General features: G+C 41.7%; 1 protein-coding gene across 1 annotated transcript in view; it reads right to left on the minus strand.

The window, feature by feature from the left end:
• The window catches only part of si:ch211-26b3.4 (connector enhancer of kinase suppressor of ras 2), a gene marked incomplete at its 5' end in the record, with an annotated part of 68,833 nt that overhangs the window by 25,788 nt on the left and 24,507 nt on the right, over positions 1-18,538 (minus strand). Inside the window, 5 exon segments of the mRNA XM_036126903.1 lie at positions 1,784-1,995; positions 2,105-2,232; positions 10,892-11,038; positions 15,427-15,495; positions 15,629-15,688. Coding sequence (XP_035982796.1) covers positions 1,784-1,995; positions 2,105-2,232; positions 10,892-11,038; positions 15,427-15,495; positions 15,629-15,688 — 616 coding nt within the window.

An 18,538-nucleotide genomic window follows, 5' to 3' on the forward strand; every position in this document is an offset into this window, starting at 1 on the left:
CCATCCCAGGTGACAGATGAGAATGCTTTGAGTTGATTTTACAGCAAATATATTATTTATAGCTCCTTTAAAATTGATGATGATGATAATAATAATAATAATAATAATAATAATAATAATAATAATAATAATAATAATAATAATAATAATAACACTTAAAGCCCTTTAATGTTCTACTTTTTTTTCTTTTTAAGTTGACTGCAGTGCGTTTGAACTTTTAGTCTGTAAAATAAATACAAACAGAGGCCTGTTTCTCTTAGCAATGCCTCAAAATGCGAAAGAGAAGAAAAAAACAACAACATTGCAATATGGCGGATGTGTTTTGATCTTTATAAGTCAGGACACTGTTATGAAAAAATAGCTGCTCTGCTAAATGTTCCAATATCCTTAAATAGATCAATAATTTAAAGGTTTAATATTATTGGAACCGAGGCAAAAAAGGCAGGATGAGGACACAGCTTTGTCAGTGAGGGAAATTTAAACCAAAATCTCCAAAAATCTCCAAAGCCCACTGTAGTTGCAGGACTGAGTGGCATCTTGGGATCAACAAGCCTTCAAATAAAATAATTTATTTGAAGGTGTTTTGAATAAGGATCTAATATGTGTGGATGGTGCTTTAACTTGGAGTGCGGCTTTTTTCAGTGACAGATGAGAACAAATCTCTGCTCAACAGAAAACGGCTCTTAGATTCCCTTCCACATAAGTCTAGTCCACAGAGTTTAGGTGGCCGAACCGCTCACTGTTAATTAGATGCAGCCAAAGGAAGTCGTCATAACCATGAATACCATGTTTATGTGGGGCAGTTAATCATGGATTTGAAACATTGTTAATTATAATAATAAATATGAAAAACTACAGTAGTTCTGTGAATTTACTCTAAACCATAATTTTATAGTTTATACTTTTAAAAAAAAACAATGTACATGTGTCAAGCATGCATTATTTTATTGGATTTTGTGCGTGTAACAAAGTGGGAGGAAAATTGTTGAAGGACGACTACCTCTAATTCAATTTCCCCTCAACTTAACAGCTAGACGGCAGATAATTGGACTTGGGGAAGGTCCTGCAGAGAATGATCCCAAAAACGCATCAAAACTAGATAATCAAGGCTCAAGCTTCTGAAAAGGCCCTGAGCTTAACTCCCTATATCGACGTAACATTCATTCCTGCCATAAGGGTATGCAAACTTCTCACCAGTACTGTTGCTGTTCAGACATTAACAGTCTCTAAATCATAAGCGTCGCTAAACTTTCTCCAAGGCGTCCCGTTTACATTTAAAAAAGGACCCAAATCATCAGAAGATCTGTTTTCTGGCTGGATCAAACACGCTTTATTAGCCAGGATTCTGGGCACACGTCGTTTTTTTTGGCATCAGAACCCCTCATCTGGGAGTCGATGGCAGCTACTGCATGGACTCGTGCATATTCATGAAGCAACTGGACCGGCTCTTGAGTTCCGTGACCCTCGTCTTGCACATCATATGGTGCTGTAGTCCCTTGACACAATGGCAGACAGGTGCATTACAGCTTGCTTTGGAGGGCGTCAAGGGAAAACGGTGGACACAGGTGGTGGAGCAGACAGGGAGCTGGAGTGTCTTTAGACCCGCTATTTGAGGCGCGTGACTTTGTCTGTGTTTGCGTGTAGGCCAGAGGGAGACACAAAGAGGCACAGCCACGAAGCAAGTGGTGAAAAGACAAGATGGGAGAACCGGTGGTGGTGGGCATGCAGGCGGCTGGTAAGGCGCGGGGGCCGGGGCACTTCTTGTTCCGTTTCAATTCATTACCATGCGTTGGGGTTTTGTCCCGCCGCCGCACGCCCGTGTTGCGGCCCCGGTCGTAGTCTGGCCCAGACGGTCCGTCCCCCTCCAGCAGAGAGAAGTACTGGCCGCTGTCCTGGTCCAGGTAGTAGCTGATGGCCTCTGAACCCTTGGACCCGGACTGGGAGCCCACGCTGTAGCGGCCGATGTCATCGCACGACATGAGGCCCATCTCCTCCCTACGGGGAGCAGCACTGTCATCGCTAATGTCACCACCGTCATCACTCCCCATCAGAATAATAATCAAGATAATGGCCATCATCACAACCTCTCCGCGTGTGACCTGACCTGGTGCTGTAGAGTCCGGAGACGGGAGAGAGGATGTAGACGTCCTGCATGCTGGGGGCGTCCATTTTGGACATGCCCAGAGTTCCTCCGGGTGTGGGGGACGTGCTGGTGGGGCTGGTGGGGATGGGCTGGGGAACAAAAAAGAAAAAGAAAAGAGAAAGTCGTTTTTGGCATCTTTGCAATATGAAGAACATTAATGACCGAATGCCTTACGAAATTATTTCACACCCCTGGAATGTTTTCAAATTTGCCACATCAAAACCCAAACTTCAGTGTGTTTTGTTGGGGTTTTATGTGATAGAGCGACACAGGAAGGTGAATAATCTAAAAATTGTGAGGATAAAACATGGTTTTCAACGTTTTCCCACAAGTAGGAACCTAAAATGTGTGTACTCTAAAATAAAAAGGCAGCTACCTTCAGAGGTGACGTCATTGTTAAATATCACAATAATTCCTTCAGTGTGTAGTTTAATCAGTACAAAGCCTGAAAAGTATAAATGCAAATATTAAAGTATAAATGCAGCAGTTCAGTGAGTTTTTAGAGAATATTAGTGAACAAACAGCATCATGAAGACCAATGAACAGAAGACCGGTCAGGAAGGAGGCTGTGCAGGAGGTTAAAGTGGGGTAAAAAAACAATATCTGCAGTCCTAGCAAGACATGGCCATGACAGGCGAGGTAAGGAGAGCATTCATCAGAGAAGCAGCCAAGAGGCCCATTGTAGCTCTGGATGAGCTGCAGAGATCCACAGCTCAGGTGGGAGAGTCCTGCACGCCAACAATGAGGCATTTATAGAACAGTAGCCAGAGCAAAAGGCTTAAAAAAGTCAAAAGAAGAAGACCCGTTTGCAGTTCGCCATACGCCACATAGAAGACACACAAAAACACATTAAAGAAGGCGCTCCGGTCAGATGAGGCCTAAAATCTAAATTTAAGGCCTGCTTATAAGCTGCCTAGTGTTGTATGAAACTAACACAGGAAATCTCCCTGAACACACCGTCCCCACAAAGAAACACGGTGTTCATACTTTTTGTGATGCTTTTCCTAAATATGGCCAGAGAGGCAGGCCAGAGTTGGTGAGAAGATGCCAGGGGCTAAACACAGGGCCATCCTGGAGGACAACCTGTTTGATATCGTTAAAGACTTCAGACTGGGGGCAGATGTTCACCCTGGAGGACAATGGCCCTAAACTCGCTGGCAGAGCTACAGTGAAAGGGTTTAGACCAATGCATGTGCTTGCTTGGCCTCCTTTGAGTATCTGTGAAAGACTTGAAAACTGCCTTTCACAACATTTTCCATCCCATCGGACCAAGCACCAGCTATTTTGCAAAGAAGAATGAGCAGACTGTTCAGTCTCTAGATGGGGATAAGCTGATAGAGACGTACACCAGAAGATCTGCAGCCGAACTGAAGCCTAAGACGGGTCCACGATGGACTTTGGAGGCCGAATACGAGTATGTGCCACAATTTTTAGATTTTAATTTGTAAAGCAGAGCTTGAGTGATTTATCCTTTCCCTTCCGCTTCAAACTTCTGCACTACCTTGTGTTGATCTGCTATGAAAGATCCTGAACAGATACATTGAAGTGAATGATTGTGATGTGACTAAGTGGAAAAAACACTAAATAAGTTCACATCTTCCTGTGTAATGTAAATCTTTCTAATTCCTTCACTTTATTACTCACACCATTATTCTATTCTATTCTATTCAGTTTATTTATATTGTGCCAATTCAGAATAAATGCCATCTCAAGGAACTTTACCAAAAAAGAAAAAAAGTTCCTACACATAAATATATCCTCGATTGAATCGAGTCATACCGACAGATTCAAAGTCCATCACATGCATTCTGAACGGACCCTGGTTATAAAACAATTCTGTCAATTTCTGTTTATTATTGGGATCGGTTAAAGTTTTTTTTTTTAGCTATTTGCGTGTACTGAGGGTGGACATGCATGCGTGATGAAACCTGTCTTTGGAGCCTGTTTAATCGCCTCACTTTTCTGTCATTTTGTCTGAAGTCTCTTCACTCTCAGAGGGTTCTCCATGTCTGTTCCCATGACAACCCCTTTTTCTCCTATACTCTACTGATTCTTTCTGTTTTCAAGCCTTTCTTTAATTTTTTCCCCTCTTTGGAGCCCCCACCACCACCACCGCCACACACACACACACACACACACACACACACACACACACACACACACTATCGTCAACTACAAAGGAAGGAGAGGACGCAGGAGAGTTATTGTTGTCTCCTGTCTCTGCTTGACTCAAGGACACTTAGATTTATTTGTCATCGGCGTCTTTGTGAGGAAAGGATACTTCGCCTCCGCTGCCATAGGAACAAATTTCGATTTTTATGCGCTCTCGTTTCGGAGCAGCTGCTGCAACAAACGCTCAGCTCGCGTTATCAATTTCAGCCGGAGGAAGAGGAGTTCGTGCCGTACGTCTGAGGCGTTTGGCAACGTTTTAGGGAGAAGATGTGGACAGAATGGATAAATAGGCGCTGGAGACAACAGAGCAGCGGTGAGCAGGCAGCGCTCTCATTAAGGAAGCCCACTGTCTCATTATTTCATCAGCGCTGCATTAATCAAATTCATTTCATATTCCAAACTTCCCGCATGCACTCTCTCTCCCTCCGCTCCCCTTCGCCACCTCTACCACCCCCCCAGGCCTCGTCTCCCTTCTTCCTCCTTCACCCGTACGGTCTTCCTCTACTGAAGGCAGCTTACAGTAAGACGGCTTTGGCGGAAATAATGAAGACGGGATGGAGAGAGAACAAAGAGAAAGGGGTGTATTGGGGGGTAAAATAGGCCCAAAAAAAAAAGAAAAAGTGAATGCCAGCCATACAGAGAGCACTGGGAGAGCTTTACAGCGTGGTGATGGGAGAAAACAGTAATTTAGTGATTACGACCCACTGCTCTCTGCATGGGAAGGGGAGTTTAGGGGGCCCAGGGAAAGCTGTACAGCCAGATGAGACTACCGCAGCAGGTGAACTTCCACTCTGTTCAAACAGCACTTAAAGCATTTGACCCCCGCTGTGCCCACTCTAAACTACCTACAAATCTGCTGCTTAAGCCCTCTCCATCTAATGTTGCCACATTCACACACACACACACACACACACACACACACACACACACACACACACACACACACACACACACACACACACACACACACACACACACACAGATGGATGCCTGAAACACATTTTATTACCAAACCTAGTCATTTGAAAGGGTAAACCTTTAAAGTGTTAAAGACAAGATGGAGTAAGATAGCATTTTTGTCCCAGTGTTGTGAAAAGCTGTTTGTCCCCTTACAGATGTATCACTACCCATATACCTATATCCACTAGTAGGTGGCACCTGAGAGGCACACAGGACAAACAAAGATACATTTAGACGGAGAAATTGATGTAACATGCGCGTTTTGTTGGGTAACTAGAGAGATTCCAGGCGTGCACAGGCAGGCCTTACAAACTCCACGGAGAAGAACCCCAGAACCTTCTTGCTGAAAGGCAACGGTGGTAGCAACAGCGCCACCATGCGCAACATCTTTTCGGTCCTTAAACAAATTTTAAAATCAGACAAAGATGACCAGTGCAAATGTAAAAAGGGATTCTCAGGTAATGATTTCATTTATTAAAGCTACCCAAACAAACCTGGCCCTGTATTAAAAAAGCCACCGCCCTCTAAACCAAACAATTCGGTTTGGCCTTCGGTGGCAAAAACTGCCAGGAAGCATTTGCAGTTGCTGCAAATGAATCTTCCGCTTCTGTCAGGAGTTTGGACCACACTCCTTTGTTTCTGTTTATCCAAAATGGAGGACTCTGAGGCATTAAAAGTTGAACAGACTTTGACTAGGCCACTCCAAAGTCCTCTCTCTTGGAGCCATACATTTTCCATTAGGATGTTATGGTAGAGTTTATGATTTTATCAATTATATTAAAGGAGCAATAAGCGACATTTCACCACTAGGTGGGGCTGTTGAGCACCGTCTGTAGACCACAACAAGATGGGGACTCCTCCACTCCTGCTGCGACCTGGCCCCTCCTTAATACTTCCCTTCTGGTGTGCACATATTTGCAAAGAATAAAAACACAGCAAAACAGCATCGCCTTTCAGAGGACCAGGTCCAGTGAAGAAGTAAGTAACTCATACCTTTATAATGCTGTTAGCAAGAGAACGTTTTGAGGTCCTAAAGGAGCCAGGTTTGACTAGCTTTATTTAAAATATTGTTTTAGTTTTAATGTTACATAACTTGAGAGAGAATTTCAATATATAGATAAGATGAATGGCCAACGATAATAAGAATTGCCTCGCACTAGATCGATTATGTGGCTGGAACAGAGCCACTCAGAGCTAGGCTGATGCAGATAGAGATATCACAAATGCAGCATTTGTGCAGTGAATTTTTAAATCAAATGTAACCTTCTGAATTCTTCAGATCTTATTTAATAGTACCAGGGAACATCAAAGATTGACAAAAATAGTGATTTGTTTCACACGGTGATATATTGATATGAAAAGTATTATTGTGATAGGATTTCTTTTCCATTATCATTCAGCCCTAATTTTAGTTGTTTTTGTTCATCAGTAACATTGGCGTGTGAACCACTGAGCTATATAATACACTGGCGTGCTGATTTTGCCGAAAAACTGAAGTCACTGGCCGCCATCTTGCTACTCCCTACTCTCACAGAATCCCATAGGATTTGCTTGGAATAACAAGCAGTTTTCTGGCTGAGTGAAAACGTTTCACAGGTAATTCTACAGTCAGTGGATGTACTAACACTATCAACTACTAGGAAATTAGGTGCTGAAATATTTTACATGTTTTTCATATTAAATATATATATGTATATATAGGTATGTGTATATGTATATATTTGTATACACATATGTTTTTGTATATTGTTATTTATATATTTATAAATGTTAAACATATATATTTAAATGAATCAAATGCAAAATATTTCAGGCACATGACTTTCTCAGTACTTGATAGTTTTAGTAAATAACATAAAAGTATATGGCATTTGACATTTTAAAAGTCTTAAGTCCCCCCTGAACATGAGAAAATCCTCGTTATTCGATGCTGTAGCGCACATATTCCCTAGTTACTGGGGGAAATAGGGAGTACCAATATGGCGGTTGGTGGCTTCAAAGCGACTCGTTCAAACAGACGGTGATTAGCACTCCAGTGTATAATATAGCTCAGTGGTTTGAACCCTCCCATGACAAAATACATCTGTCCGGTCTCTTTCTAATTGCTCTTATTGTCTAATCTATTGTTTCTGATAGTTATCGTCACTGACCTGAGGTGAGTGAGGCCTGCACTGCTTTAGATGTTGCTCTGGGTTCTCTCACCTCTTCAGTTAGTGATAGATGGGCTTTTGGAGTAATTTTGTGGCCCGGCCACTCCTGACAATGTTCATCACTGTTCCGCGTTTTCGCTGTTTGTGGATGATGTTTCCCACTATTGCTCACTGGAGTCCCAAAGCCTATAGGGAAGACTCTGCAAGTCTTTCTAGACAGACAGATGTCAATGGCTTTGTTTCTCATCTGTTCTTGAATTTCTTGGATGTTTTAGCCTACTCCAAGTTGTCAGACAGGTTCTATTTAAGTGATTGCTTGTTTATTCGGGTCTGCTGTTTATCAGATCTGTTTAAAAAACTGTAAAACTGTGGAAAGGAAATTTGACAAATCACATTTTTTTCATAATTTAACAAGGGGCAGTTACATTTTCACAGGCTTGGGTTATTTTTTTAAAGCATTTCGTCCCCTTTTATGAACAAAATTGTAATGTAATAGTTTCTTTCTATTCAATTATCTTTGTCTAATAACAGCATTCATTTGTTGAGCTGCAACATTTAGGTGTGAAAACATAATCAGGAAATGCAGCCTGTTGCCATTATCAATTTTGACGGCAGGTTTCAGGATTCCTTAATCTAAATGTGATCTTTAAACACCTCGCTCAGTATTGCAGCTCTTATTTACCATCATAAAGCTTTCACTTCATTTTATTTACAGCTCCTTAACAGAATATATTAAAAACTTGGAGTTTTTTTTTTAATTGATGTCATAGATGTTAATGTTGCACCGTTTAAACGTTAGCCAGACAACCAAAAATAGGCCAGAAGACTGTTTTGCCACAATTATGAAAGTGCAATAACCGCTAATGCATTCAGCGCGGATCGGTGTTGCCTAAAATAGCAGGTGTTTACCCACAGTGATGATTTATGAGCCTGTGAGGGATTTGAGGAAGCAGGATCACACACAATGGGTGGCATATGAGTAATCGATTTACTGCGGTGTGATGTGGATGCTGATGAGGCTTCTGATAACGTGAGATGACTCCGAGCATGTAGGTTCTGTGGCGGCGCAGCACACAGTCGCGCACGTAACGTGCATCATCGCAGTGGTTCTCATTCTCTTTACCTAAATCATCGGGAACAAAGCACCGCTGTAATTACAACGGATTACTAAATTGCTTTTGGCCCATCCTAACTTCAGCAAAAGCAACTTTACGTACAAATTCACCAGCACAGAGAGATTTCAGTCACTATTTGCTGAAAAAAAAAGGATTCGAGTGAAAGGACTTTGAGCCAAATTCACGCGACTATGTGCAGAGATAAATTGTTTCCTTCTCAGATTTAGATTTAATCCATCTGAACGTTTGCCATGTTTTTTTTTTTTGTTTTTGTTTTTTTTTGCTGAAATGTGCTTGACGTGCGAGCCGCTCTCCAGAACTGGGCTTAAAGTGCACATGTGTTTTCACTGGGTGTTTGTTTTGGGAGGTGCAAGCGCAGGGAGAGTCCAACGCCACAAATCAGTTCTTTTGCGTCTAAAAGGCACAATCAGGGCTAAAAGGGAAGAAACAGAGAAATGGAAAACACCCCACTGCATACATGCAGAAAGGATGAACAGGAATAAGCACACACACACACACACACACACACATGGCCAAAGACGATCACAGCCATTATTGTCCGTTTGCGTGCGCCCCTCCTATCATGGACACGCACGTAAAAAAATATGCTCCGAAACAAGCTGTTTAGCAAGAGATTTTGGATTCAGTGAATTATCTCCAGCATTTGCTGAGTAGTGGCTCTTGTTTCAGAGCCAGTGGAGCTGCATGTCGTCGCTTATGAATTATTAAAAGCTCAAGCCTTTCTGAGAGAGAAAGAGAGAAATAGAGAAAGAAAGAAAATCTAAAACACTCCTTTCGTTCACTCTCCCGCAAAAGTCCCAGCTCAGATCTGGACGCTCACGGCGTCCTCCGTCATGGCTGTCTGTCGGGGAGCCATTACCCCGGTCCTCTGTTCTTCCACACAGCAACCCCAACAACAAGCCCCCGAGAAGCAAGTGGAGTCAGCGGCAGCATGGCAGGAAGGGGCAACAAGAAGCAGTTCATTTAAAAGAAACTGTCTGGAGCAATGCCTTAATGGGGCCTTGAACAGAATTCGAGCAAACGGCTCACATGAATTCACACGCAGCCACGCCGTAGTTCATGTTGGACGGACGGAGATAGCGATTGCTGCAAGAGGGAATGAAAGCGCCGGTTAACAGAAAGCAACATAAAGCGAAGGGGGGGGGTTAGAGCAGCTGTGCTCCGATGAACAGAGATCAAAGCGTGGAAGTAGCATGTAAATGAACTGGTCTGACGCAAAGTTAAAAATAGCAGCCGTGCAACACGGGAGGCTGACAAGACAGTCAGCGCTTCACAAAGCATCAAGGCGGTGTCGGGCTCGCCCTCGTCTAACCCCTCCATCCGTCTCGGCACGACTTGTTCTTTCCGCGCAGCGAAAACTGTAAAATATGCAACATGAAGGAAAGATTTATAAAGCTGCTGCCCTCAAGTGAAGCACGTGCAAGCCCTGAAGTGCTCCACCGTTTCCGAGCCACAGCATATGATGAAAGGAGGTGTTCGTCGGAGCAAAGGTTGAGGGACTGGAACCCTGAGTGTCAGTAAATCTGAGAAACTAGACCTTTGGGTGACCCAGAATAGGTCTATAGGTATACAGAGCCATTCCTAACTAACGCTTTCCACTTTATAACCAAAGATTTCAATGTGGTTTCTTGGGGATTTCATGTGATAGACCAACCTGAAGTAGTAGGTAATCATTAAGCAAAAGAAAAGAAATTTTTTTTCACTTTCTTTTGTTTTTTACAAATAAAGGAGCAGAAACGATTCCATAATCTCAGGTTGGAGAATCTGCTGGCAGGACAACTGTTAGTTGTTCAATCCACAAGTCTAGTCCTTATGGAAGAGTGGCAGAGTGAAACCCGGTGCTTAAAGACAGGCCGAAGAAGTCCTGTTTGGAGTTATGCCACAAGCCGTGTGGAGGGAGGCGCTCTGGTCAGATGACACCAACATGAAGTTTTCTGGTCTTCCTTCCCAGGGACAGGGAATCCAACCACATCTGATGGGAAATCTTTCCCACTAAAATGTAATACCAATTTCGGTGCTTGCTATCTGACAAAATACCAGCAAGCTCAAGGAATATGAACACTGTTCCAAGTATACTGACATTTCATTATAAAGCTCAGCCCATGGTGCACCATGCCATTTACAGAAACGTTTAGATTTATTTAGTTTGTTTTGAGGTCACTCATGTTTAGCAACCAGCAGCACTCAACACGAATGCTGACACAAGAATGAAAGTGGAAAAGAGCCTCCTTTTTGAAAAGAACAAGTAAGAAATGTCAAAAGATAGACTTCTTATCAGTCTGAAGATTGAGGGTGAAATCGAGGAAACGCATAGAGATGCTTCTGTTTACCTGCAGGCCCAGCGGTTTCCAGCGCACGTTCCTGAGCAGAGCTGGAGTGGAGCTCAGGGTGTTCTGGGGCCTTTTCTTCAGCGTGAGAATGACTCCGCACGGGTCTTCCCTCAGAGCGTTCACCAGGTTCTTCAGCTGCCATCCCACCTGAGGAGGACACGTTCAGTTACTAATTAGTCATAGGCCCTTTTGACAAGTTCACAGTCAAAACGATTTGCATTCAAACAAGAAATTTGATTACAAATCAGACAGAGATTTAACGTTGGAAAAGGAGTATCAACTTTGAAAAAAATTGATCTAATTGCTATTTTTTTTTTAATTACAAGTTAAAGATTATTATAACCATTCTCAGATTAGTTTTATTGGCCATGGCTTTCAGAATTGTTTATCAACTTTTTCCATGTTTCCACTGGCATTTGGAATTTATCATCACCAATTTATCATGAGCTCCAGGTCTTTGAGGTTGGAAAGGCCTCCTTGCCATCACCCTAATATTTAGCTCCTTTCCCCATGCTGACGTTATAGCCAATAAAATCAAAGATTATTTCTTTGATCTTTGAAATTTCTCTGACTAAAAAAAATTGCCTTTGTCTGAATTCATAAGCATTCTAAAACTGAAAAGGGCATCATCCTTATATAGGAAATTTTTGACCAATCTGTATTATATGATTGATTTTGACTTTGTAAAGTGCCTCGAGATGACATGTTTCATGAATTGGCGCTGTATGAATAAAATGGAATTGAATTGAATGATGAAGTTCTAGGAACGTGTGCGGCAGAAAGACTAAGGAGTAGTGGTTAAAAGAAAAGGTGTCATACTGAACTAAACAGCAGGGTAGTCGGTATAAGTGGTAAGACAGAGCGAGTGGGGAAAGGAGCACAAGAGAAATGCTGACTGCGGAGTTTTCATGTGGCTCAGGCCAGGCCGTCTCCAGAGCTCACAGCGCTCATCGGCTCATTGATTGGCAACATCGGTCTCAGTTACTGGCAGTCTGCAGAGGCCGCTACACACACACACACACACACACACACACACACACACACCCTCAACACGCACACACATGTGCAAACAGACATACTTGTTCCAATGTATTCCTGATGAAAAAATTGTTTGCTGTGGCCGGTTTGTTGTTTTCTATGTTTCTGCCTCATTTCAACCCACGCGCCCCCCAATAAAAATAAAAATAAAATAAAATCCCCAGCAGTTTGCTGAGGTTGTACATCTTTCGTTTGTGATGTGGATTTAAATCCAAGCTGTTCAGCTGTGGTTCCCTGCCAAGTGTCAAGGAAATGGGTGTCATCTAACAGCGCTGGCTTTCATCCACTCCAGTATCCATCCATTAAGCAATGAGTCACAAAAATGATTACTGCAGAAAATCTTAGCATTCAGATCTGAAGTATTGGGGCTAAACACGTAGCTGGAGTGCGTCAAAAAGTGATAAATCTTCGTACCTCCACCTTTTTTTTTGCTGCCACTTATTCACGAGTACGTTGAAAAGCTCTCTAACTATGGTCCTCGGATTTTAGTCGCAATAGTTGATCAAAGCCAAGGCAAGATACAATCAGGGGGAAAAAAGGACGTTCCCATGACTGTTTGTATAGTGAATGGGGAAAAAAATGACACACTGGCCGTTTTTGCAGGATCTAGAAGGAACAGTAGCAGCAGCGGCATGCCACTAATTAAACCACTTGATTAATTGACCATCGTCAAGTTCAAACTCCTTTGCAGAAGTGGGAGTTGTTACCACAATGTCATGAAAGGGAAGCAACAGCAAGGACCATACTGTGGCTTAGCACATAAAAAAAGTATTTGCAGCTGTTTTTTTTATTATCGTTCTTAAAATGAAGCGTGTTTTCTGAAACATTATTTACCATATTTATGAATTATTTGGGTTTTTAACGATGAGCTGCCTGTTTTATTAAGGGAGTGTATATTGAGATAAAGAGGGTGAATTTTGACTCGCTAACCTTTCCAGCCAATGTTGGTGGACTAATAATAAAGCCCTAGACCAACAGCTGAATCTGAGGCAGTCTGGATCTGCCGCGTAAAGCTCTTCTCTTATCTAAATAAGCAGAGCGTAAAGACAAACAGGAGGACACCTATCTACAAAAAGTAAAAAAAAAAAAAAAAAAAAAAAACAGCATAAACTGCTGCCGAAGAGATTTCTAAAATCCCAGGGGTCTTCATTATTTTCCCAGATGCTATTACCTCCGCGTAATTATGTTGCCTTTTCAAACAGATCCCACGTTCAACCTAGCCGAGCTAAAAGCTGCAAGTCCCGTTTTTGAAGTCTCAAACAACGCTCCCTGGCCCAGACTTGGCCGTCGGTGTTGTTTGTTTAATATACGGGTTAGGCCGACATAATCATCCTTTAATGTAATGGAATTTGTTCGTTCAGTGTTCCCCCTAATCTCATATTTAATTTGAAGCCCGGCTAGATAAACTTATCAACTGTGTTGTGTTCGCCGCGTGTTCCTCTCTCCTCCCAATGAGCTCAGTTTGGAGCTGTTAACTTCCTCCCTCTGATTCCCCCCTTTCCTTTTTATCTGTTTACTCCTCTCCCCAAGTCCCTCTTTACTTCTTTTTTGCCCCACTCTTCCCAGCTCAACTCTCACCCCCGACACACACACACACACACACACACACACACACACACACACACACACACACACACACACACACACACACACACACACACACACACACACACCTCTGCTTCCCACTGCTTATCTCCTCCCCCAGAGTGAGGGATCAGAGCGGTGAGGGCCTAGCGGAGGGAGTAATAAAGGGTTGAAGCTGTGAGCCTGGCAGGGTGCGATCTGCACTGTCACCCTGAGGAAGAAGGGGGGGTGGGGTAACGCGTACCTCTATCAAAACGTCAATCCAACACCGCTGCACAGCACTGTAATACTTTTGCATGAGCATCATGTATCATGTATGGTGGCAAGTGAAGAGATGCACGCGTGTGACAGCCACAGCAGACAGGTGCGACGTTTTTTTTTTTTTTCCTTTTCAGAAATCTCGAATCAACACCGGAACAGATTGTTTGAGGACATTATGAGTAATGCTCACAAAAAGCTCTGCTCTGTTTAAAATGGCTGCCCGTTTTTACTGCTTCCCTCTGATCCGATGCCCTGAATGCAACTTATGCAATTCAAACAGTGAGCCTGGCAAACGCACGCTCCGTAAACTTTTGCACATTGTGTCACGATATAACTACAATCTTCAAGGCATTTTATTGGGACTTCATGCGGCAGACCAGCATAAAGTAATCACTAAACTAGTTAACCGAGAGCACAGTTCACGGCGATTAGGTTAAAAGCACTTCTATTTTTCCACTTTGTCATTGCCAGTTTCATGGGAAGCAGAATGGTGCTCTGGGTGTTATGCCAGATATATTTGTTTTACCAAAGGAGGCTTTAAATCTAAGAATCCTCCCTTGACACTTGACACTTGATCATTTATTTCAGTGTTGTTAAGGTGTTATATATACAAATGGAAGCCAAACGTGACGGGGGAAGAAGCAAAGAGGGACATGGAGGACAGATGACGAGAAAAAGAGAAAGAACAGAGACACAAAAAAATATATAGACAAAAAGAAATTAAAAGCACTCCAGTTTTAAAACGACATCCTAACCTGGGCGGAGCGGTTCTGACCGACAACCTTTCAACCCATTATACAAAAATAAAAGAACATGGCACATCTGCAAACCGACCAAGACATAGAAATCCACCTAAACCGACAGGCCAAGCATGACCAGCACATAAGAGAGGCAAGAGATCCAAGGTGACTTTGGGGGAGCTACAGAGACCCACAGCTCAGGTAGGAGAATATTTTGACCCCAGCACCTACTGGTTATGTGCTCCACAAATGTGACGTTTTTGGAAAAGAGGTCTGAAGAAAGAGTTTGTTGAAGGAAAACCAAAAAGTCCAGTTTGCAGGTGGCCACCAGCCACATACCGAACACAGCAGGTCTTTGGAAGAAAGTGCCCTAGAGAGTCAAATAAGACCACAACTCTCTGGCCTGCATGGAAAATGCTATTAGAGCTGAAAACTGACATTACACATCACCCTGAACATATTACAATAAAATTATGTTTGTGGCAGCATCGTGCTGTGGGAATACGTTTCTTTTGCAAGGGCCTGGACGCTTTTCAGAGACTGGAAGAATGGATGAAGCTAAAGGACAAAACTGGACGAAAGCTTATTTGAGGCTGAAAAGGACTTGATCACAGCTGGTCAATTGCCCTGTGACCAGTTTAGATCAAATTACAATGATGTTTGTGGTTGAACTTTTCTAAAATGACAAAAATCAAGTTAAAGGGATATAAATGCATTTGTAAACCACTGTAGTTGCTCTGACAGCAACCCTTAGTAGCCTTCACTGAAATAAGAGCACAGGACAGTTTGTCATAGGGTGCTGCTGTTAAATGCCACAGTTTATAGTCTGTTCACTGAAGAGGTACACAGAGCAGGTACATTCCCAGAGCTTCAGCACGTTTTAGTTTTTCTGTTTGCAGCTTTTTAACTCACCACTGTCTGGTGGTTGACTTGGATCACCTCGTCTCCGGCGTGGATCTTCTTACACTGATCTGCAGGCGACTGCAGACGGAGACATCGGAGGACAGAGAAGAACGGTGGGAAAGAAATTTAGCTGATACTGAGACAGTGCCTATAGTCATTTTTACTTGGAGCGCTTCAGACTTCTAACTAGCTTTATCCAAGACAAACGTACATTCTCTGTGGTTCCAGTGATGACATGTAGTCCATCGTATGTTGACTTGATATACATCCCCTGAAAAAAACAAGCGCATGTCGAGAGAGAGAGAAAGAGAAAGGGAATGAGAAAATGTTTGAAACGACGGAGAATCACCAAAGCTAAAAGATGAAGCTGACTGACAAGAGCGGATGTAGCGGTAGTTTTGAGATATAGCAACAACAACAACAACCTACCACGCCCTTCCAACACTCCTGAACTGTTGCTTTTCATAAAAGCTACTATTATTAAAGAGTTGGCAATAGAGATCTGATTGAAAATTGATCTCGGAATTACACTGCAAAATTGAGCTTAAAGTAAGTAAAATGTTCTTGAAATGAGTGCATTTTTCCCTAATTTGAGCAGGTAAATAAGATTATTTGCCAATGGAATAAGATTCCTGCACTTAAAATAAGAACAGTTCATCTCCATCATCTTATTTCAAGTGCAGGATATCTAATTATCTTATTTTAAGGGTAAAAATACTCATTCCATTGGCAAATAGTCTTATTTAGCTGCTCAAATCAAGGAGAAATACATTTATTTCAAGAAAATTTTACTTACTTTTAGTTCCCTTTTTGCAGTGTAATAAAACTATTTTACAACACTAAGATAATTTGAAAATGGCCAATGTTGCTGTCAAGGACATTTTCTAAAAAAATAAATGCTTCAGTTTAAAAAAGGTTTAAATTACCCTGCTTTCATTTCTGATCAGTGCAGGAGTTGCACTTGACTGCACCATAGAAGCACACCTGTAAGGAAAACTGTGAAACCAGCTGTTGTCGGGCAGACTCCTCTGGCCACAGTACCAGTGTATGGGGTCTCGTGTCTGCTGCTATAAAGACTCCCGTGGCGTTTTGGGACTGGCTGAAGGTTTCAGGCAGCTGGATTAGTATTTTTCGCCCATTTTTCTCCATACCGGAGGTGTTAATGCTCGATTGGATGTCTTGAGTGAATAATTACATTCAGTGTAGAGCTAGCTATGTGCCTTATCACTGTTGAAAAAATGCTGACATAAGGGCTTGGTTTGGTCCAGCTTTCTTTCCCCATTTGCATCGTTCAGAACGGGGAGTTTCTAGCCGAAGGCATAATAAAGCAATAAACAGGAGACTTTAGTGCTCATCCACACTTCTCACTCTGCTTTGTTTGGTATTGCTTTTAAAGTTGGAGCGGGGCAACAAAGACAAAAGTGGACTGCTTTGGTGCACCTGTCAGTGAAGCTGAAAAGGCTGCACTTAACATCTGCATGTACCTTTTCACCCTTACTAAATAGGCTGGGAGAGAACCAAAGAAATAAATTATTCATATATGAAGTTGCAGCCTTCTGGTAGATTCTGGCTGCTGAGTAGGTGGTATTAAGTCCAACCAGGGTAAAGAAAGAAAACAACTGGACTTCAGTTCTTGTGGTTGGAAACATTTCCCTTTCTATGGATTCACTGTGTGCAGGATGTAGATCACCGGCATTTTGGTAGAAAAGTGTTGTGGTGCTATAAAAGAATTAAAGCAAAATTGACTAAAACATAGTGTGGGATTACTTTAAAGTTGCCAAAATGTTATCATTTTAATCTTTGTTCCGATTGCAAGAAAAAATATTAGATAATCAATAGAATTGCGATGTCATGTAAAAATATTTGGTTCTTTCTAATAAAGACCAGACATATATTATTAATGTAAGTATGGCAATATTGTTATTGTCCTTTTTGGTGCAAAGTCAATACCGAAGTCAGCAGCCATGAAGAAGAAAAAGGCATAATTGTATCTTTATGCTTAAGTTAATAGCCTTGATGGAAGTGTGTACCTATAACTCTGTTGAACAAGTACTTGAAAAAACATGTTTTTATTACTGTAAAGCGACAATCCTGTTTAGTTTTTGTGTTTCTGATCATTTGAAGAGAAAAAAACAACACAGGCACACACATTATATATATATATATATATATATATATATATATATATATATATATATATATATATATATATATATATATATATATATATATAACTAGTTTGAGACAAAAACTCCTTATCTTCTATCAGCTTGTTGTCATTGAGATGTGTAGCACATATAATGTTTTTCATCATTAACTATGTTAACATGCACAAAATTTCATGATCAGATTGAAATGTGTTCGGATTAAAAAACAAAAAATAATCAGATTGTACCATTTATATGGGCACATAATCAATTAATCCAATCATAATGTGCATGTATATGCACCTGGCTTTATTCAGAATAGAACCACATTGACCTGCACAGTTTTCAAATTTCCTTAAAAAAACACAGAAGAAGAAGCACTTCCTTCTTTCCTGAACAACAAAAAAGAGTAAACAAAGCAGTATTATATGACTTTGTTTGTCTTCTGAGAGCCCAGGCTGGACTTGCACCAGGTTCTAATCACAGTTGAAACGTTACTGAATAAATAATAGTTTTGAGCTCTTTTAATATTTCGAATAGAAAGGTTGTATCGGGAGCCCGCCTCTCAACAAGGCGCAAATGCTTCATGTTTACGTCTGGCACACATGCGCACTGAGGTCAGTTTGCCACATTTAGAATAACTTGATCCTGACAAGTATTTACACACATGTTGATCGGATTATCAATCGGCATAAACCACCCCTCTCATTCGGATTACAATTATATTCTGATTGAGCTTAATCTGATCACAGTGTTCCGACGGGCTTGTTTGCATGATCGGCCCTTTATTCCGATTACTTTTGTCCATGTAAACGTAGCTAATGTTTCTTAATTACAAGCCAGTGCAACTAATTCCTTTACTACTGAACCGAGAGGTAAAGGAGGGGTGCTATTCAATTCGTCCTTTCACCATGTTCTACCTTTACAGTTTAGGTGGTTTCATAATCCACTTCTTTGGATGGAAAATGGAGCTT

The sequence above is a fragment of the Fundulus heteroclitus genome, chromosome 23, assembly GCF_011125445.2.
Source record: "Fundulus heteroclitus isolate FHET01 chromosome 23, MU-UCD_Fhet_4.1, whole genome shotgun sequence".
Classification (NCBI taxonomy): Eukaryota; Metazoa; Chordata; class Actinopteri; order Cyprinodontiformes; family Fundulidae; genus Fundulus; species Fundulus heteroclitus.